The following is a 22890-nucleotide window of genomic DNA, read 5'->3' as shown; positions in this document are numbered from 1 at the left end:
AGTAATCAAGGTCATTCATGACACACATCATTTGTCTGTGCTTGAACAGTTGACTTATAAAGTGTGTGTGCAAATTGTCTTATGACTCTTGTTTGTAGTTAGACACTTTCACCACAAAGTGTTTATAATTCTAAAATGATGATATAAGGGACAAGAGAGGTTCCTCTTAGAAAAAAAAGTTAGCTTCCTCTGCTTTTGATGGTGGGCCAACCACCGATGCCGACAGAGACGAGGTGTCCCTCCAACTAGCTCACAGAGTCAATAGTAGGTCCTGTGGTTCTTCGACATTTTATTTTGACATTAAAAAGTTGCAAAAATTCTTTTATGAAAGTGTTTCTTTAAAAAGAAGAACAAATTGGCTGGCTTTGTCTTCGACCATAACAACAACAAAGGAAATAAGGGGCTTTTTAAGAGACTGTCGGTTGTGAAAGAAAGAAAACAAGGCTCCAATAATCTAAATAAAGTTTTGGTTATTAGAATAGAAAGTAGAATTTTTATGTTGGAAAATTTAGAACTTGTGTTGGCACGAGTATGAAACCTCTCCCTCAAGCACCCTTTACCACTTCTTCATGGAAAGTATTTGTTTACTTTCATGTTTATAATTTTGAACAGTTACAAATATAGCAATCAGATCCAAAGTATTTATAGATATAGCAAAATCTAGATTTTGATTTCGAAATCTATCAATGATAGATCATATTACTAGTATAGGTCTATTAGTTATTAGAAATTAAACTAGATACATAATGGATAATATATTTCTAGATACATTTCCAAATATAAAAATTTTTAATTTCTAGATACATGTAATTGTTTAGGAAACATCTCTTGAGTACTATACATCATTTCCCTCATTTGTAATCAAGGAAATCAAATCAATGGAAGCAAATTGAAGCTATTGAGTTTCAAGATAACAATATTCTTCTTTTGTGTGTTCGTGAGTTTTGTAAGAGAACAAATTTCTTCTTTTCAAAGTTTGTGAGATGTAGAGTGAATCTTAGAATAGGCTCATCAACGCTTCCAACAAAGTGGTATCAGAGTGTAAGGTTGAAAGATGTCATCCAACATGTTGCAGCATCAACTTCCTTGTTTTGATGGAAAAACTATAGTTGGTGGAATCAACAAATGAAGGTTCTTTATGGATCTCAAGATCTTTGAGATATTATTGGTAGAGGATATTTGGAGCCAGAAAGTTAAAATGGTCTTTCACAACAGCAACTCGGTGATTTGAGAGATGCAAAAAAAAAAAAAGATAAAAAGGCATTATTTTTTTTATCTACAAGCTGTATATGAAAATATTTTTTAAAGAATATCAGGAGTCTCGACTGCTAAAATAACATGGAATGCATTGTAGAATTTGTACGAAGGAGAAGAAAAAATAAAATTAGTACGATTGCGAACATTTCGAGCTCGATTTGGTACCATATGAATGAAAGATGCTAAAACTATTGAAGAATTTTTCAACCGTGTCCTCTTAATTATTAATCAATTAAGATCAAATGGAGAAACAATTGAAGATCAAAGAGTAGATGAAAAGATCTTTAAAAGCATGACTAGAAGAATGGAGCAAAAAAAATCATTGATGTGTATTATGTTTCAAGGCTCAAATACAATCTTTTAAGTGTTTGGCAGTTTATGCTAAAAGGACATGATGTTATCTTTACAGATAGCATATGTGAGATCAGAACAAAGAATGGAGGTCTCATGACAAAGGTACACATGACTACAACAAAATGTCTCCAATCAAAATGTACTATGAGAAGCTTGTTTGTTTTGAGACTTTAGTAAAAGACATTCATGGCTTTGGCATTGTCGGTATGGGCACTTGAGTTTTGACATTTTATCTCACATGTGTCCCATCAGAACTCTAGAGCTTGTCCATATAAACTTATGTGGACCCATGAGAACTATTATACATGGATGTAATCGTTATTTTCTCATATTTATTGATGATTATAGTAGGAAAATATGAATTTATCTACTAAAAGAAAAGAGCTCTACTTTTAAATGTTTCAAGACATTCAGAGCAATAGTTGAAAATGAAAGTAACATGAGATTGAAACATTGTGTTTGGATCGTGGAGTAGAATATATTATTTTTGTATATTTCCTGAAGGAAAATGGAATTAAGCATCAGAAGACTATTCAAAGAAATCCTCAACAAAATGGAGTTGCAGAGAGAAATAACAAAATAATAATGGAGCTTGCAAGAACTATGTTGAAGGCCAAGAAACTTCCATATCAATTTCTAGGAGATGCAGTAACTTGTGTTATTTATCTCTTAAATCGAGTTTCAACTAAAAGTGTGCAAGGTATTACTCCTCAAGAAGCTTGGAGTGAATTAAAGCCACCAGTTAGTCACTTTAGAGTATTTGCGTGCATTGCTTACTCTCATATTTCAGATGAGAAAAGAGATAACCTAGATGATAAACTAGAAAAGTCCATTTTTGTTAGGTACAGTGAGAACTCAAGGCTTTACAAATTATACAACCTTGTGAGTAAGAAAATTATTTTTAGTCGAGATGTCAAGTTTAATGAATCAAAATTGTGGAAATGGGATGTAACAAATGAACATCAGAATCCATTACTTGTTGACATGGATGGCAAAGAAGATGCTCGAGACTTAGAGCTTGAAGATACTTTGCTAGTGGCTTCATCTTCATCTTCACACTCCACGAGTGACGAAGAAACTACTCCAAGGAAGACAAGAAGTATTCATGATATCTATAATACTTCAAGAAGAATGCTAGACGATGAACATGTTGGTTTTGCTTTATTTGCATGTGTTGACCTATATATTTTGAGGAGGCAATTCAAGATGAAAAATGAAAAGATGCAATGGATCAAAAGATTGATGCAATCAGAAGAAATGAGACATGGGAGTTAGTCAAACTACCAGCAAATTGAAAACCTCTTAGAGTCAAATGGATCTATAGAACAAAGTTGAAGCAAAATGAAGATGTCGAGAAATACAAGGCAAGACTCATCGTGAAAGGGTACAAGCAAAAGTATGGTGCAGATTATGTAGAAGTTTTTGCATCTATGACTCCTTGGAGATTGTTCAATTGCTTCTAGCCCTTGCAGCACAAAATAATTGGAAAGTACATCAAATGGATGTCAAGTCAGTTTTTCTAAATGAGTATTTAGAGGACGAAATATATATTAAGCAACCCCCTGGTTATGTCAAGATTGGAGAAGAAAATAAAGTGTGTCGATTGAAGAAAACATTGTACAGGCTAAAGCAAGCACCAAGAGCCTAGTAGAGTCATATCGGCATTTTTTTTTTTAAAGATGGTTTCAAAAGATGTCCATACGAATATGCTCTATACACTAAAGAAGATAAAAATGGTAATTTCTTGAACATGTGTCTATATGTTAATGATTTAATCTTTACGGGAAATTCAAACATGATGATTGAAGAGTTTAAAGAAAGCATGAAGAAAGAATTTGAGATGACTAATATGGATTTGCTTCATTATTTTCTTGTTTTCTTGGTGTTGAAGTTAAGCAAGGTGATGATGGGAAAGTTCAAAATGGAGAATGTTCAACCTGTAGTACTCTTATGGAACTAGGCTTAAAACTAAGCAAGCATGATGATAGCAAAGCTTTTGATATCACCGTCTATAGAAGTTTTGTTGGGAGTGTATTTAACTACAACTAGACCTGATCTTATGTTCTCAATCAGTTTATTGAGCAAATTTATGGCATCACCGAAAAGAAGTCATTGGAAAATTGAAATGAGAGTTCATAGATATGTTCTTGGAACTATTGATCATGGAATTCACTATAAGAAGAACATGGATGGTGATTCTCTATAATGTTCTTGTTGGCTACAGTGATAGTGATTGGGGAGGAAATATTGATGGTTACAAAAGTACTTTTGGATATGTATTCAATATTGGTTCTAGAGCAATTTCATAGGCATAAAAAAAGCAGGATGTTGTAGCATTATCAACAATGGAAGCTGGATAGATTTCTTTGTCTACAACCAGTTGTCAAGCACTTTGGCTAAGAAAGGTACTACATGAATTAAGGAGTCCTCAAGAGAAAGAGACTATGTTATATGACAATAAACCATTTATTTATTTTCAGAGAATCCGATCTTTCATGGAAGAAGTAAACATATAAAGATCAAGTATCATGTCATTAGAGATCTTATCAAAGATGGAGAAGTATGCATCAAGTATTGCAAGACACAAGATCAAGTTGCAAGACATATTCACCAAAGCATTAAAGAAAGGCTTGATTTAGGACATGAAAAAAAAGCTCAAAGTTATGGAAGTCTAGCTTAAGGAGGGATGTTAGAAATTAAGCTAGATACATAATGGATAATACATTTTTAGATACATTTCCAAATACATGAATTTTTAATTTCTAGATCCATATAATTGTTCAAGTACATGAATGATATGCATACATGTCTTCATTTATTTTGTCTTTTAGGAAACATCTCTTGAGTACTATATAAAAGGATCATCTCCCTCATTTGTAATCAAGGAAATCATATCAATGGAAGCAAATTGAAGTTATTGAGTTTAAAGAGAACAATATTCTTCTCTTGTGTATTCTTGAGGTTTGTAAGAGAGCAAGTTTCTTCTCTTCAAAGTTTGTGAGATTTAGAGAGAATCTTAGAGTGGGCTCGTCAACGCTTCCAACATTAGTGATAGACCATATCACTGGTAGAAACCTATCAACAATAGAGTTTATCACAAATAAATTTTGTTATATTTAAAATTGTTTAAAAATGTTACTACATACTTAATTATTGCCACAATGCAACTACCTAAAATTTTTTATTCTTGCTTTTTTGGGTTTAATTGCTTGTGAACAATGATTAAGCGAAGCTTGGAAGGTGTGATAACTTTTGGTTTCAAGAGTTGTTTAGTCCAAATAAAGCTTAATTCTTGAACCTTTTAACGTCTTTTTATACCAATTTGTGATCGATCTATTCCACATCCTACCATGATGAGAAATTAAACCAGAATAAGGTAAGAACTAAAAATCTATTCCACATCCTACAAACATGTTTAGCTAAATATGCTCAATTTGTAGTAAAATAATAGATTCTAGAAGGTTTGTATGCTTGTGTATTCTTGTCCAGAAAGCTACTGAAAGCAAAATACATTGCTAGTAGGTTGCAACAGCAAATTGAGTTTGTGAACTTCTGGCATGTCACAAAAGACAAACTTTTCATGCCAACTACTCCCAAGTTTGACTAAAGAGTGAGTTTAGGCAGACTTGCTCTTTCAATTGCAGAAACAACCACACATTCTCACACCTATAAAAGGAGCTTCATACCAGAGCAAGAAAGGCCAAATCCAGAAACCCTAAAAGATCCTTTGAGCAAAAGCTCTTCACATCCCTTGGAATCCAATCAAAACCTCACATTGGTTAGTAAGAGAAAGATCATCATATATAAGTAAGGACAACTATCTCCAAAGGTGATACAAAAAAATTATAAAAAAACCATGAGGATTTATAACTAAAGTGGACAATATCATACCATTGTAAAGATATGTAGAAAACTTTCCCTAACAAACTCAATTCCCCTGAACAAGGATTGAGTTTGACGCGTAGCTTTAGTCTTTGTTGTTTTCTTCCTTCTCCTAAAACTTCAAGTTTACAAGTTATTAAAAGTTCCTATGGACGAAATCATTGCAAAATTAAAAACTAGAAGTTAGAACAATTTATAGGCTAAATCATTGTGTCCGCCAACATAGATGACCAAATGTACATTTTGACCATTAAATAAACAGATACAATCATCAGAAGTTTACCATTTGCATATGCAGGTTCAATCCATCAAGCAAATCGTAAATGCCATCAGAAGCAGCCCAAGCATCAAATCCTGAAAAGAATTTACGCAAAGAGCCACCCAGTTCGATGCAACTCTCCCCAGCCATCTTTTTTATTCCTCTATCTTTCATCGCCCTACGGCAATCTGCTGCCTGCTTCCACATCCCAACTTCAGCAAACTTGTTTGCAACCATCACCACATTCCCGCCCCTCTTTGGCTCGAGCTCAAGCAGCCTCTTCCTTGCCTCCTCTGCAACCTGAGCTCCGCCATCAACGTCGCGACCAGTGCATGCACTCAGCAATGTCCTCCACACAATAGGATCAGGTTCCATAGGCATGCTCATGATGAGCTCATAAGCTTCCTTGACTTGACCTGCACGGCCTAAAACATCCACCATTGACCCATAATGTATCATCATCGGCTTAATCCCATAAACTCTCTCCATAATGTTGAAGTAGTGGTAGCTTTTATCCACCAATCTGGCATGGCTGCAGGCACATAGGACACCAATGAAAGTCACATAGTTAGGGACTACAGAGGAGCTCATCATATGTGTGAAAAGTTCAATGGCTTCATTGGCATATCCATGTTGGGCTAGCCCCAAAATCATTGCACTCCATGTCCATACGCTTCTCTGTTTCAAACAATTAAATACAAGCCTAGCACATCCCACATCGCCAGATTTTGCATACATATCGATAAAGGCAGTGCCCAATTGAACATTCAAAACCATCCCTCTTCCCACCACTTGAGAATGAACCCATCTGCCTAAGCTCAAGTTACCAAGCTCTGCACAAGCTGATAATATAACCACCATTGTAGTCTCATCCGGCTCAAAACCATGTTTTCCCATTTGCAAAAAGAAGTCAATCGCTTCATCAAAGCAAAAATTCTCAACACATGCTGTAATAACCGCATTCCATGAAACTAAAGTTCTTTCAGACATTTCGTCGAACACCTTCCGGGCACCAGACATTCTTTTGCAGGACCCATAGAAATTAATCAGAGTGTTCCGAACATAAACATCTAAATCTAAACCACACTTTATGGCAACAGCATGAAACTGCTTACCTTCTTGGAGAGTTGCGAGCGTCGCACAGGCCTTGAGAAGGAATGGGAAAGTGAGGTTATTGGGTCTGATTCCACGTCTTCGCATTTCCCCAAATACCCAAATGGCCTCTTGTGGAGAATCGCTCGAGGCATATCCCCTGATGATGAGATTCCATGGCAAAGGGGCGGAATGAAAGTGGCAATGGAAGAGGAGAGAGCGTCCATAACTGAGGTTTCTGGAGGGCGATAGTGCAGCGATGCGGAGGAGTTCAGTGGAGAGAAATGGGTCATTTTGGAGGCCAGAGACGAGGATTTGAGCGTGGATTTCAAATAGGTGATTCGTTGAGGAACAGAGGTTGAGAAGGGAAAGGAATTGATGCTTTCTGGAGAGAAAATTGAGATTTGAATTGTAATTGTGGGCGCTGGGAGGGAAAATTTGATGAATGGCAGAGATCCGGAGTCGAACCATCAATGGAACAATGCATATTATTTAATTTTGAGGCTATCTAGGAGTTTATCTCATTGTAATTACTTAGTTTAATGAAGAATCATGAAGTGGTTTCACATGTTAAATGACTAAAAAAATGAGGAATAAAGAACTATGTTAGGTAGATTGTGTAACTATACATATAATATTTACAAATAGATAATATTTCTCCAAATTGATCAATGTTGGAAGCAAAAGTCAATGGTTCTCCAAATTCAAAAGTAAATATTATTTTACTTAGAAGAACAAAATTTACAATTGACAATGCATGGTTCTCTAGTCAATCAAAGATAAATCTATTGAGTTTTAAACATATACGTTGCAATAGTTATCATATTGAGACTAATAATAGGAATAATATAAAGTATCTTTATATCATATTTATTGTCTCACATGAAAAACGTATACTGGAAAAGTTGTCTACTCTATCTTCTGGATTATATTATACTCATATACAAGTAATTGAAACGTATGCAATAATGAATCTGAAGTTCATGAATCCAGATATATTTATAATTTGGCATAACTTGGGTCATCTAAGGTCTATAATGATAGAAGAATTATTGAGAATACAAATGGACACGCATTCCCGTATAAAGGAAGGGACCTCTATTAGAGGTACAAACATCGCCTGTAACAACTCCATGATTTCCCTAGCAATGACCATGGTTTCATACTTTTTAGTGAGCAAATTAGATATGCTTGCTAAGACGTAGGCTCAAGCTTTTTCATTAGCCTTAACCCATCTATCATAGGCATTCTGAACACTTCGATTTATATTTAAACTGGGAAAAGGAGGGCGTTCCTCTGTTAAAACGAACCTCAAATCATCTACAACTTGTATTGTATTAATATTTGATTTTTAGTTCGAGTAACCCTCGCAATTGAATTTATCGGAAGCTAATAGTTGGATAATCGAGTTCGACATGTTGAAACGAATAAAATTTGACAACTCTTTTAAATGAACTCCAAACTTATCAATCATTGATGAAAAATAAAAATCAATAAAGGGAAGCAAATGTTGTTTCCAAAAAAGAAATTTCAGAAAGGATCGAAATATGATACGGAACCTTCTGAAAAGAAGTCTGACACTTTAAAGAATAAGAGTATTCAAATGAAAAAGAAGGGAAAAAGGAAGAAGATAACTCATGTTAAGAAAAGCAATACGAAAGTTGCAAAAGGAAAGTATTTCCATTCCAACGAGGATGAGCATTGGAAATGAAATTGCTCTAAATATCTTATAGAAAAGAAGGCTGAAAAGGCAAACCAAGGTAAATCTGATTTACTTGTTATTGAAACATATTTAGTGGAAAGTTCTCATTTAACCCAGATACTGGATTCAAGCGCCACTAATCATATTTGCACTTTCATTTAGGAAACTAGTTCCTGGAGCAGCTAACGGAGAACGAGATGACTTTTAAAGTAGGAACAGGTGAAGTCATTTCGGCTCAAGCCGTGGGAAATCTCAAGTTATTTTTTTGGAGATACTTACATTTTATTGGAAAATGTATATTGTGTACCTAATATGAAAAAGAACTTAATTTCTATCTTATGTTTATTAGAACATATGTACAAAGTTTCTTTTGATATAAATGAAGTGTTTATTAGTTTAAGAGGTGTTCCAATATGTTATGCTAAACTTGAAAATAACTCATATGTTTTAAAACTATCTGAGGCAAAAGCTATTTTAAATATAATGATGTTTGAAACAGCTGAAACTCAAAATAAGAAACGGAAAATTTCTCTTAATGCTTTTCTTTGGCACTTAAGACTTGGACACATAAATCTCAACAGGATTGAGAGATTAGTAAAGCATAGACTTCTAAATCAGTTAAAAGACAATTATTTACCTCCTTGTGAGTCATTCATGAAAGAAAAATGACCAAAAGATCTTTTTTAGGAAAAGGTCATAGAGCCAAAGAACCTCTAGAGCTTCTACATTCAGATCTTTGTGGTCCAATAAATGTTAGAGCTCGAGGTGGATTTGAGTATTTCATCAGTTTTATTGATGACTATTCAAGATATGGCTATGTTTACCTGATGTATCATAAGTCTATAACTATTAAAAAGTTCAAAGAGTATAAGACAGAGGTTGAGAACTTATTAGGTAAAAGATTAGAACACTTCGATCAGATTGAGGTAGTGAGTATATGGATTTACAATTCTAGAACTATCTAGTAAAACATGGAATTCAATCCCAACTTACTACACCTGGTACACCAAAAAAAAAAAAAAAAACGATGTAGCAGAAAGGAGAAATAAAACCTTGTTAGACATGGTTCATTCAATGATGAGTTATGCCCAGTTACCTCAGTCCTTTCAAGGATATGTAGTTTAGACTTCAGAAACACCGTACAAGTTAATGAGAGGACGTAAAGGTAGTTTATGTCACTCTAGAGTATGAGGATGCCCAACACATGTGTTGGTATAAAATCCTAAGAAATTGGAACGACATTCTAAAGTATTCCTATTTGTAGGCTACCCCAAAGAAATAAAATGTGGTATATTCTATGATCCTCAAGAAGACAAAATACTTATATCGACAAATGAAACATTCTTAGAGGAAGACCATATAAAAAATCATGAAGCTCGTAGTAAACTAATATTAAATGAAATGTCCAAAGAATCTACAGATAAATCAACAAAAGTTGTTGATCAAGCTAGTCCTTCAACAAGAGTTGTTGATGAAACTGGTCCATCACATCCTTCTCATGAATTAAGAATACCTGACGTAGTGGGAGGTTCAATAGCCTGACCAATACACGGGTTTTATAGAAACTCAAGTTGTCATACCTGATGATGGTTTAGAGGATCCATTGACCTTTAAATAGGCAATGAAAGATGTAAATATAGACCAATGGATAAAAGTCATGGACCTTGAAATAGAGTATATGTACTTCAATTCTATCTGAAAACTTGTAGATCAACCAGATGAGGTAAAACCTATTGGTTGTAAGTGGATTTACAAAAGAAAACAAGACCAAGCTAGAGAGGTATAGACCTACAAAGCTAGATTAATGGCAAAAGATTTTACCCAAAGAGAGGGGGTAGACTATGAAAAACCTTCTCTCTTATTGTCATAATGAAGTCTATCAAAATACTTTTATCCATTGCTGCATTTTATGATTATGAAATATGGAAAATGGATGTCTAAACAACCTTTTTGAATGGTTATCTTGAAGAAAGTATTTATATGTCTCAACTAGAATGGTTCGTTGAACAGAGTCAAGAGCAAAAAGTTTGCAAGTTTAAAAGATCCAATGGGTTAAAACAAGCATCTCAGTCTTGTAATATAAAATTGAACACTACGATCGAATCTTATGCCCTTGAACAGAATGTTGACGAATCTTATGTTTACAAGAAAATAGTCAACAAGACTGTAGCATTTCTGGTACTATATGTTGATGATATCCTACTCATTAGGAATGAAGTACGATTCCTTGTTGACGTAAAAATATGGCTAGCATCACAATTTCAAATGAAAGATTTGGGAGATGCATAGTATGTTCTTAGAATCCAAATAGTTTGAAATCTCATCAGGGAGATAGTACACAAAGGAGACATGATCATCATGCAGATAGCCTCATAAGACAATTTAGCTAATCCATGTACTAAGGCTCTCATGGCTAAAGTGTTCGAGCTTAAAAAATCTAGGGCAAGTGGGAGAATTAGTTATTATGGATATATAGATGCCCTAGTTTATTGCATTTATTCTCTCATACTCAATATTGTATATTTGTATATATTTAAACCCACTAGAGTTTTAGTCCAAGTTGGAGTTTGTTGGGAATGTCCTAAAATTCACAGTTTGTAAACCTTTCAGCAACAAATCTTCCTTCACAGCCTCAAATAGTACGATGAACTTAGCCTTTGTTGTGGAGAGGACCATAACAGGCTGCAAACTTGCTTTCCAGCTTATCAAATTGTTCCCCCATAGGAAAACATAGCCTGATAGAGAACGTCTATGTCCAAATCTCCTACATAATCTGCATCTTAACCATAAACTTCATCATTGGATTGCATCCTTGGATGAACATAGATACCTTAGTATCCACTTACTACCTCCTAATGTCTTTTACCAGGTTTTGCCTTGTACCTACTGACCATACTTGTTGCATAGGATAGGTCTAGTTTGGTAGAAGTCATGAGGTACATCAGTGATCCCACTGCTTAGGAATAAGGAACAGCCTACATATGGTTCAAATGCTCTTCATCTATACACTTTGGACTATTTGCAACTGAAAGCTTGAAGTGAGGTGCAAGAGGAGTGTCAACCGGTTTAGCACTCTCCATTTTGAACCTCTGCAGTATCTTGGAAGAATATTCAGACTGACTAACACGCAAATCTACCCTGTTTTCTGTCTCTTTCAATCTCAATGCCCAGAATCCTTCTTGACTCCCCTAGGTCTTTCATATCAAGCTTTCTCTTAAGAAGCATTCTAACTTGCCTCAATTCTTCTTTAGAACTCCCGGCCAGCAGCATGTCATCTACATAAAGAAGTAGATAGATTGATTCCTTGAAGATACTAAAGTTTGTGTAGACACATCAATTATATGAGCTTCTCTTGAACCCCATCTTGGAGATCACTTCATCAAACCTTTCATACCAACATCTCGGTGACTGCTTGAGGCCATATATAAACTTATTCAACAAACACACTAGGTCTTCTTCTCCACTTTTCACATAACCTTGAGGTTGCCTCGTGTAAATTGTCTCATTCAACAGCCCATGTCGAAAGATTGTCTTTACATCCAGTTGGTCTAGCTCCAAGTTCTTTTGCACAACTAAGGAAAGGAGCAGCCTAATGGAAGTATGCTTCACCACTGGAGAAAAGACCTCATTGTAGTCAATACCTTCTTTTTGAGTGAACCCTTTAGTAACGAACCTAGACTTTTGCATATTTGGAATCTCTTCTTTAAATTTATAAATCTATTTGCATGAGATAGGTTTGTACCACTAGGAAAAGGTACTAGTCTCCGAGTGTCATTTTGGTTGAGGAACTTTATTTCATCATTCATTGCCTCAATCCACTGTCTAGCATCTAGGTTTTTTTTGCTTCTTCAAAGCTGGTAGGTTCATTATTACGCAAAAAAAAAAAAAATGGCAGCACTTAATGCTACACTAGCAAAATCAAACTCTTGGTATCTAGCCGGTGGCACAATAGTTCTTCTAGGTCTGTCTCTTGCTAATGAATAATTGTGTAATTCACCATGAATAATTGTGTAAGTCACCATGTGTCTCAACTTGTTCACTTGACACATGCTCACTGGTTTCAATAGCCTCAACACCTTCTAGCTCTAGATTTTGAGAGGAAGTAGAAGCTCCATGATCATTTTGAAGCTCCACATCAAATCTTGTGCTACTAGTCTTTGTCACTGTAGAAGATGGTTGTTCTGACATCATGAACATCTCATTCTCTCTGAAAACCACATATATACTATTCACACACTTCTTTTCAACTGGATGCCACAATCTATAACACTTTACTCCCTGTGTAAAGCTTAAGAACATGCATTTTACAGCCCTAGGTTTTAGCTTCCCTTAGCTTTGATGCACATAGTCTACACAATCAAACACTTTCAAGTGTTCCAACTTAGGTGGCTGCCCTATCCACCTCTCTTCATGAGTCTTCAACTCTATGGATTGATGTGGTAATTTATTAAGAGTGTATATTGTGTAGGAGACAGCTTCATCCCAATATTTTTCAGGTAATAAGGTATTGGACAGTTGACATCTTACTCTTTCCAACATTGTTCTATTCAATCTTTCAGCTACTTCATTTTGTTTAGGTGTGTACCTCACAGTTCTATGCCTTACTATGCCACGTTCCCTGCAAAATAAGTTGAATTCCTCTCCACAAAACTCTAAAACTTTATCAGTTCTCAAATGTTTAATTTGTTTAAAGGTATGCTTCTCAATCAAGGTCTTCTATTCTTTTAATCTATTAAATACTTCATCTTTGGATTTTAAGTAAACCCCACTCTTCCTTGAGTAATCATCTACAAATGAAAGAAAGTACCTTGCTCCACTTAGAGATGGAGAGTGAGCTAGCCCTCACAAGTCTGAATGCATATATTCTAGGATTTCCTTTGAAGTGTGTTGTCCTTTGGGGAACTCTTGTCTTGTTGCTTTGCCTAATATGCAATGTTCACAAAATTTAAGGCTGTCTCCAACACCTCTTGGAAGAATCGTTTAGAGAGCAATTGTAACCCCCTCATACTGATATGAGAAAGCCTTTTATGCCACAACTCATCTTCTGTGGGTTCTTCATCAGTTGCCAACAAGGTCGAGTGTGCCATTTGCACATCTTTGATGACATATAAACCATTCACCTTGGTTGCCACCAACACTACTTTAGAATCCTTAATTATTTCAAAGATGCCTCCCACACCCTTATACTCACAACTTATGACATCAAACATCCCCAAAGATAAGAGATTTCTCTTCAAAGTAGGAACATGCCTCACGTTCCTAATCAATTTCACTGAACCATCCTGCATTTTCAAGGATACAAACCCTATTCCAACAGCTCTACAAGTGTTATTGTTTCCCATATAGATCAACCTACCATCCCACTTCTTTAGATTATCTGTACTATGAACACCTCCCCAATATTATCTTCTATTGATTTGAATTCAGAAGACAGTCTCTTTAACTCATTTAGATTATCTGTGAAGGACTTTGTTGCATCCATCTTATAGGTGAAAAATCTTTCCCTCAAGAAAGCTTTGTTGGGCAGGTTTTCGTTGAGATATATCTCATTCAATTTGTTCCACAGGGTATAGGCAGTAGGCTGATTTACAATCTGCCTCAAAACACTGTCTATGATATTTAGGACAATGGTTTCATACGTATTTACCCCAGTTGTCTCTTTATCTGCCTCAGTAAGTGTTTCAGGGTACTTTGTAGGGTCCATAATGGCCAGTAGAGCCTTTTGCTGTCCCAAGACTACTTTAATATTCTCTTTCCATAGTTCAAAATCTGTCTTACCATTGAACTTCTCAATCTCATATATGGTAGTTGCCATTCTTAATCTTCAAGATTGAGTATTCTAAATCAAGAATTCAAATCTTAGATCTTTCTTGAACTGTTCACTGAGCTCTGATACCACTTATTGTCCCAGATGACTATGATCTTCATGTTCACAATAAAAAATCACTCAGATTTAACAGTCAATAACAATTCAAGAGTCAGGGGAGGTAGTATGCTGAGGCTTGAAAATCTTCTATCACTTACCAAATGGCAGCACTAAGACGAAGTTCCAAGAACTAAACGATAGTTCAATTATGTAATGGTAAGCTGAAGCGCTAGACGATCGTGTAGACAATAATTGACTAGAGCTAGATGATCGTGTAGACGACAGCTGAAGAGTTAAAAGATCGTGTAGACAACACGATGCGATAGGAACTACATGATCATAAACGATACTTTAGTACATGTTAAACCATCGTAGAGTTAGAAAGAAAAGACATAGGAGTTTAAGTGGTTCAGGCAAAGGCCTACATTCACTGTACAAATTGGGAGGTTCTCTTTTATTAGTTCTTCAAAGTATTACAGAACGAATGTCTTGCTCTCTCATTTTCTTATTCACTCTTCGTTTTCTTACATTAATCTCACATTCATTTTCCTTTTATATGCAGGCGCTATAGTCAACGATGAAGCTCTGGTGGTTACAACACATAACAAAAAGATGTCGACAATGGTTCAACTACCTATTGCGATGTTCTTCTTGATTTCGAGTTTTTCTGTAACATGTATACAAATTATCATTCCATAGATAGAAATCATGAGTTTTAAAATAAAAGGGCATTTTACATCACTGAATATTGGGTAAATGTAAATTCACCATCAATCATTTGTTTTGCATGCATCTGAATCTCACGCATGAGTTTCCCTTGCAATATGCATTTCATATACCAATATAGTCTTCACATACATGTGCATCATCATTGAATTAGTAGGGATCATGGATTTTGAAACCAAAAAAATATTTTATATTATTCCATATTGGGGAACGCAAATACAAAGTTAGGCATTTGTTTTGCATTGCATCATTCAATCATTTATTTTCACAAGTGTTATGCTCATAATTAATCCTTAAATTTGTCGTCAATAAAAATGTAAAAAAAAATTGCATGTTTTATCTTTACATCAAGTCATAATGTACAAAGATGTCATATTATACATAGAAAATTGATTTGTTTTAAGCTTTTAAAGAAATTATTTCATCATTCTTTATGAAATTCTTGAATCATGTGCTATTAAGTGCCTCTTGGAAAGAAAAAAAATCATTTTTTATAGATCATTGAATCATATCATTTTCACAAATTTCATGCTTATGAGAAAGTCCTTTAATTGGCATAGATGTGAATTAAATAATACACCCATATCGTCAAAAGAGAAGTTGAATGTTTTATCATTACATCAAGTCATAACTTGCACGTTTCTCATACTTTTCACACTCAAAATAATACTTTCCTAAGCTTTTCAAAGATCATTACATCATATTCTTTGTGAAAAAATTTCAATCACGTACTATTGTATGTGCTTAAAAAAGAAACAAATTCAACTCAAGATCGAGGTTGAACTTTTTCCAAGCAAGGTCAATTCTATTTTGATTAAATTCAAATTAATCCAAGATTATGGTTAATGTTTACCCCAATTCTAGGTTCATCAAATCTGACATGTTTTTAGATTGGTTTTAAAATTTGGTGAAATATTCAACTCCAGATTAAAACTTGCACCAAGCATGGTTCAATGAACCAAACTTTATCCAAGATTGAGGTCGAAATCTCATAATGCAACGTCCTAGTTGAAGAATATGCCAAGTCCATATCTATCTTTTCCAATACCATGTCTTCACATTGATTTCAAATTTTGATTAAATTCAACCTAATCCATGATTATGGTTGAAGCTTTCACCAAGCCAAGGTCTAAACCAGACCTTATCCAAGATTTAGGTTGAATTCTTGCCTACAAGTTCTTTTCTATTTTGGTCAAATTCAACCCAATCTAAAATTATTGTTGAAACCTAGACTAAGTTTAGGCTCATTAAACCAAGCTTTATCCAAGGTCGAGTTAGAAATTTCATCAAGCAAGGTCAATTTATTTTAGTTGAAGCATATCCCAAGCCTAGGTCAATTAAATTTATCTATGGCCCTCAATGCATAACTTAGTTATGTTGTATGATATTTGTCTTCTTTGGATTTTGACACTTTTGGCTATGACGGTGCTTAATTTGTCTATCCTTTGCCCCAGCTTGTCACTTTTCTTGTAACAATGATGGTTTACTCCTAGTCCCCAACACCTTAATTATGTCATGTGGTGCTCATTTATCCTTTCTTATTGGAACTTTTGTTTTTACAATAGTGTTTGTTTGCCTCAAAGTTGTCACTCAATCAAGCCCAACCCTAGAACTGAGGTCAAGTCCAACCATGTTCATTTATTCCAAACCTAACCCTAGAGCTAAAGTCAAAGTTTTCTCAAACTAAATAAACTCAGTATTAGAATTGTGGCCTATGTCTATCAGTTTCAATATCTTTCGAACCTAGCCTTAGAGCTAAGGTCGATGTCTTTACAATTTTGGTTAAATCGAATTAAGTCCTAGAGCAAATGTCGAGGTCTGTGTCTATCAAGTCCATTGTTTATCAAACCTAGACCTAGAGCTAAGGTGATGTCCTTTCAAATTTTGGTTAAATCAAACTCAATCTTGAAGCTGATATCGAAGCCTGTGTCTATATGGTCCATTGATTTATTGAACCTATCCTTAGAGTTGAAGTCGATGTCCTCTAAATTTTAGTTAAATTGAACCCAGTCTTGGAGTTGAGGTCAAAACCTTGTCTATCAGGTCCATGGTGAAAGATTCCTATAACGGATCCGTAGTAGTAGCGAATCGTCCCAATTCCCCAAAATTTACAGAATGTAAAATTTTACAGTAAACAGAATAAAAATTATGCATTCAACAAAATTAATACAACATGCTTTTAACAATATATATATATAGGAATTAAAAGATTGAGTTTGAAACCCTTACCTTTGAAGAAACCAATCTTCACGTGAATTCTCTCAAACTCTAATTGGGCAGTACCACAAAGGTGACCTCGATATTTTCTGGATGAGAATCCAGGAGTGTGTTGGGATCTGGTAATTTGGTGAAGGAAAGAACTTAGTTGAGAAAGGAAGAAGATTGAGCAATAGGGAAAGATATTCTTAAACTTTACATAACAGTTCTTTAATCCTCAATAATGAAGAAGAATAGATAAATCTAATAATCTCTCGACCATTCTCTGCCACTAACATGTTGGAAAGAAAAATGTGGGGAAGGAGTTACAACTCCCTCCCAAAATTAAATTTTCAAAAATAAATAAATTAATTAAATTAAATAATTAATTAATTTAATAGATAATTATATATATATATGTATATGTATATGTATGTATGTATATGTATGTATGTATATGTATGTATGTATATATTCGTAAGATAACTACCTTATCATATAATATATATATTAAACTATATATTATATCAAATATAATATATAACCTATAGTTTTAATATTGTATCATATACAACATAACCTATAGTTTCCTTTCTCTCTCCAATACCTTTTAATATAAATCACATTTATATTAAATTTAACTATATGAATTCAATTCATATAACTAATATTTGAATCATATTCAAATATTTATTTCCTCTCATAAATACTTTATATTATAATGTATCAAATACATTATAGTAATTATATCATATATAATAAGAATTAATTATATTACATATAATTAATTAATTCCCTCAATTAATTTAAAAAATTCAAATTAATCCAATATTGAATCTCATTAAATCCCATTGAGCTACCAAGGAGACCTCATAGACCTGTAGCTTAAAGCTCAACCGATACGTGAATAGTTAATTAAACTTTTTAATTAAATTATTCACCATCCACTAACCATCGAGCACACCATTGATTTCTATGAACAATAAGATGAACCTCTGTGTGCGGAATCATGGACCTGTAGTGTGGGGACGAATTTAAATATATTTATGTGTCCATTGGATATAACCAACAATAATACAATGACCCTTCACAAATTGCTCGTAAATACAACTGGATCAAAATTACCGTTTTGTCACTATATTTATATATAACTCCTTAAATACCACTGATTCCTATAATGAACAATAAATCATAGTCCAACTATGATCAAACCCCTCTCGGGCCAGGAGAGGGTATGGTGCCACATTTTTCAAGCCCCCGAATTAGCCTTTAAAGGGGCAATTTATCTACTTGCCCCGACATGGGGGAAGAAGTGAATTCCTTCTTGTGTAGCTATTTTCCCAGCTCCTCAATTAGATGAATCTCCAAAATGGTAGGTTTGTTTAGTCGGTGATCTAGCCACTCCCACCCATACAAATCAAAGGACCATCTTCATAAGAAGAAGTTCACAACTCACTCAAGATTCAGGTCATATTACTTATGGTCATCCTGGTGAAATGTAAGTCTTTATTATGAACGACGTTATATAATGGGATTAAATATTTTATGGTTTGGTCTTATATAAACTCCTTTGTGTAGAATATCCCCACTTACATGTCTTCACATGAATAATCAAGATCAGATCATTTATAGCAATTTACAACAATTGTAATATTTACAAAGCGGGCCATACTGGTAATGTCACCAGGATAAGGTATCCAGCTTTATCCATCTACTACAGACCATTTAGGTTATCACTTAAACATGATCCACCCGTATGTCTCTACAAACATATTTAAGCTACAAGATAACATTGGATGTTAGTTTATTGATTTTTGGTTAACGCAACTAATATTGAAATAAAACATCATATATTTTATTACATAAATAAAATGTTTGTATAATAGAATTACAAACTATATGACCTTACGAGATTTAGGGCATCAACCCCTCCCACTTGAACTAAAGCTAGTGAAGTGTACAATATAAAAGTCAAACTAAAATAAAAAGTACACAAATCAATAAACTAGGGCACAACACAGCCAGTATAAATCTCCCACTTGCCCTAATATAAACATTGCATGTCCCATAGATCCATACTCTGCAAGTGACTCTCAAACACCTTAGCCGTGAGGGCATTTGTAAATAGATCAGCAACATTGTACTCCAAAGTTATCTTCGTGATGATCACGTCCCCTTGATACACAATCTCTCGGATGAGATCATACTTCCACTCTATGTATTTCTCATGCTTGTGATTCCTAAGCTTTCGGGAATTAGCGACAACACCACTATTATCACAAAAAAGTGTTATGGAATTTGACATTTTAGAATGACATCTAGATCAGTCAAGAATTTCCTGAGCCAAACAACTTCTTTAGCAGCTTCACAAGCCGCTACATACTCAGCCTCTATAATGGAGTCAAAAATGCACCCTTGCTTGGTGCTTCTTCAAACTACTGTCCCTCCGTTAAGAGTAAACACTGATCCTGATGTGGATTTCCTAGAATCCTTATCAGTTTGGAATTTAGAGTCCGTGTATTCTGTAAGGATCATATCCTTAGAACCATACACGAGCGTGTAGTCCCCCGTTCTCCATAGATACTTGAGGATATTATTAACGGTGTTCCAGTGATCTTATCTCTGATTAGACGGATATCTATTGACTATTCCCACCTCATAGGCAGATGTCAGATCGAGTACATAACATCGCATATATTAGGTTGCCAACAACCAATGCACAAGGGATCCGTCTCATTTCCTCAACCTCTTGATGTGTCTTAGGACATTGTTCCTTAGACAATATTACTCCATGTATGAAAGGTCGTAAGCCTCTCTTGGAGTTCTGCATCGAATACTTGATAAATATTTTGTCAATGTACGATGCTTGAGATAGAGCTAGCATTTTGTTCTTTCAATCTCTAAAGATCTGAATTCCTAGAACAAATTGAGCCTCTCCCAAATCTTTCATTTGGAATTGGGTCGCTAGCCAGTTCTCAACTTCAATCACAGACCTACATTATTCCCAATGAGTAGGATATCGTCTACATATAACACTAGGAAAGCTACTGAACTGTTAATAATCCTCTTGTAAATACAAAGATCATCAACATTTTGACCAAAGCCATAAGATTTGATCATAGTATCAACCTTATGTTCCAAGATTGAGAAGCTTGTTTTAGTCCATAAATAAATTGATTAACCCTGGAAACATTTTGCTCCTGACCTTGGGTTATGAATCCCTCGAGTTGCTTCATATAAATGGTCTCCTCAAGATTACCATTCAGAATGGCAGTCTTGACGTCTATTTGCCAAGTCTCATAGCCATAATATGAAGCAATGGACAGGAGGATTTTGATAGACTTCAATATGGCAACAGGTGAGAAAGCTCCTCATAATCAACTCCCTTAATTTGGGTAAAACCCTTTACCACTAATCTAGCCTTGAAGGTTTGTACCTTCCGATTAGCACCATATTTTCTCTTATAGATCCATTTGCAACCTATAGGTTTAACCCCATCAGTTAAATCTACAAGATCCAAAACCAAATTGAAGTACATCGACTCCATTTCGAGATCCATAGCTTTGATCCATTCATTTTTTGTCAACATTCTCCATTGCCTTCTTATAAGACAATGGATCCTCAACATCTCTGTCAGCTACCATAGCTAAGATTTCTATTAAACCCATCTAATGGACAGATGGGTTCGCAACCCTACCACTGATCGAGGCTTCCTCAACATTTGAGGTGGATTTGACATACTAGATGATTCAACTTCAACAACTCTTGTTGAATTGTTGGGTTCTTCAATAACTCTTATTGAAAATTCAGTCGATTCCTTGGAAAGTTCATTCAACATAACCTTACTGCAGGGCTTGTGCTCCCTTATGTGGTCTTCTAAAAAAGTAGCATTTGTCAACACAAACACTTTTTTTTTTTTTTTTTAGTGTTGAAGAAGTAACCACCTCTCATTCCTTTGAGGTAGCCTACAAATAGGCACAGTTTTGAACGAGGCTCCAATTTCTTAGGATTTTCCTCAAACACATGCACTCGGAAACCCTAGATTCTAGAATGATGTAAACTAACTTTACGTGAAAGATCTCATATCGAGAGTTCCATGAGCGGGTTTAGGTTGCTCTGATTTCACAATGACCGAAACACAAACGACATACATTCAACACATACAGTTATGCATATTAATCTAATTATCGGCATGCTCAGAATACAATAATTAACAAGGAAAAAGGTTCATACCAGATGAAGACTCTTTTAGTACATCTGAACCTAACGCAGCGGAAACCTTCCAACAGATCTACCAGCACTCGTCAAGTATGTCGACTGCAATAGCACGATCAAAACGCACACGAACACTATCGCGGGGACGACACCACTACAAAAGAAACCTGAGTATTCTCGGAGTCAAAAACCCAAAGAATGGGCTTTAGTGAGTTTGGTAGAGGGTGGAGGAGTACGCGTCGTGTAGATGATAAGCAAATGGGAGATGAAACTCTACTATCGTATAGCGGAAATGCTTATCGTATAGTAGAGCTACACGATCATGTAGGAAAAACTAAACGATTGTTTAGGAAAAATGTATACGATCGTTTAGAGAATGCGTGAGGCAGACGATCATTTAAACAAACAAGCTACTATCATATAGGCTTTTGCGATCACTTTCACAGACTTTTTGGGCGTGGGTAAATACGAATGCACGATTGAATTATTAAATAAAAACGATTTTCATTGTTTTAATTCGCCAGTTACCATTACCTTCGCAGCCTCACTTCCCACGTCCAAACGTGGATCAATCGGTTAATTATCAAATAATTACTCAATTAATTTAATTAATAAATATAATCATATTATATTTATATCCTATAATTTGATATCATATATCTGCTATAGTATTTTCTTCTCTATTTGATATAAATCATATTATATCTAATTTCCTCCAAAATAATGTATCTCATACATTTAGCCAATTATATCATATATAATTAACCAATCCAATTATATCATATATAATTGAACTTTCTCTTTTCAATTTGAACATTTCAAATTAACTCAAACACTGGTTCTTAACTTTATCCAAGCTACCCAGGTGACCTAATGAACCTGTGGCTCGAAGCTCCAACGGTACGTGAATAGCTGACTAAACTCTTTAGCCATGAGATCCATAATCCGTTAACTGTCAGTGATTCCACTAAAGACCAACAACTGAACTCTTCTTACCACAGATATATTTGTCCATCGGATATAACTAATCATGGGTACGATGACCCTTCACAGATGCTCGTAAGTACAGTTGGGCCAATTTACCATTTTGCCCCTGAAGTTACATCTCACTCCTTAAGTATCACTGATTTCTCTAATGAACAATATAACATAGTCCAACTATGTGTGAAAACCTCTCGGACCAAGAGAATGTGTGTGGCGCCACATCGTTCAAGCTTCGAAATCAGCCCTTAAGGGAGCCATCTATCTACTTACCCTTGCCTCGGGGAAGGAGTGAAATCCATCTTATGTAGCTGAGTTCCCAGCTCCCAAATCAGACAAATCCCCAAAATGGTAGGTTTG

The 22890-nt window shown here is 35.0% G+C and overlaps 1 protein-coding gene across 9 annotated transcripts; it reads right to left on the bottom strand.

Annotated features, from left to right (window-relative positions):
• Positions 1-4215: 4215 nt before the first annotated feature.
• On the bottom strand, positions 4216-7428 carry LOC120089953 (Pentatricopeptide repeat (PPR) superfamily protein). Of its 9 annotated transcripts, XM_090306629.1 has the most exons (4): positions 6868-7007; positions 5777-6773; positions 5503-5639; positions 4216-4686 (listed from the first exon to the last, which is right to left on the bottom strand). In XM_090306629.1, the coding sequence occupies exons 2-4, from the start codon at positions 6770-6772 to the stop codon at positions 4506-4508; spliced, it is 1314 nt and encodes a 437-aa protein (XP_090162755.1). In that variant the 5' UTR covers position 6773; positions 6868-7007; the 3' UTR covers positions 4216-4505. The 9 variants fall into 9 exon arrangements, 6 of the variants coding, with proteins under 6 accessions (XP_090162755.1, XP_038903328.2, XP_038903331.2 ...); XM_039047400.2 differs by having other exon boundaries at positions 5777-7428; XR_005485357.2 differs by having other exon boundaries at positions 4549-4686; positions 5503-5605; positions 5777-7424.
• Positions 7429-22890: the final 15462 nt, after the last annotated feature.

Source organism: Benincasa hispida, chromosome 11 (assembly GCF_027475165.1).
Source record: "Benincasa hispida cultivar pf3 chromosome 11, pf3_genome.v1.1, whole genome shotgun sequence".
NCBI lineage: Eukaryota > Viridiplantae > Streptophyta > Magnoliopsida > Cucurbitales > Cucurbitaceae > Benincasa > Benincasa hispida.
The sequence above is the reverse complement of the archived record's forward strand: the minus strand, read 5'-3'. Positions and strand labels throughout refer to the sequence as shown.

Excerpts from the sequence above, each read along its gene's own strand:
- LOC120089953 (XM_039047400.2), bottom strand. The coding sequence starts at position 7,315 with ATGGTTCGACTCCGGATCTCTGCCATTCATCAAATTTTCCCTCCCAGC. Across the intron at positions 5,640-5,776 it reads TGAACCTGCATATGCAAATG|GAACTTTTAATAACTTGTAA; the intron begins GTAAACTTCTGA and ends TTTCGTCCATAG. Across the intron at positions 4,687-5,502 it reads TTCTACATATCTTTACAATG|GTTTCTACCAGTGATATGGT; the intron begins GTATGATATTGT and ends TATTGTTGATAG.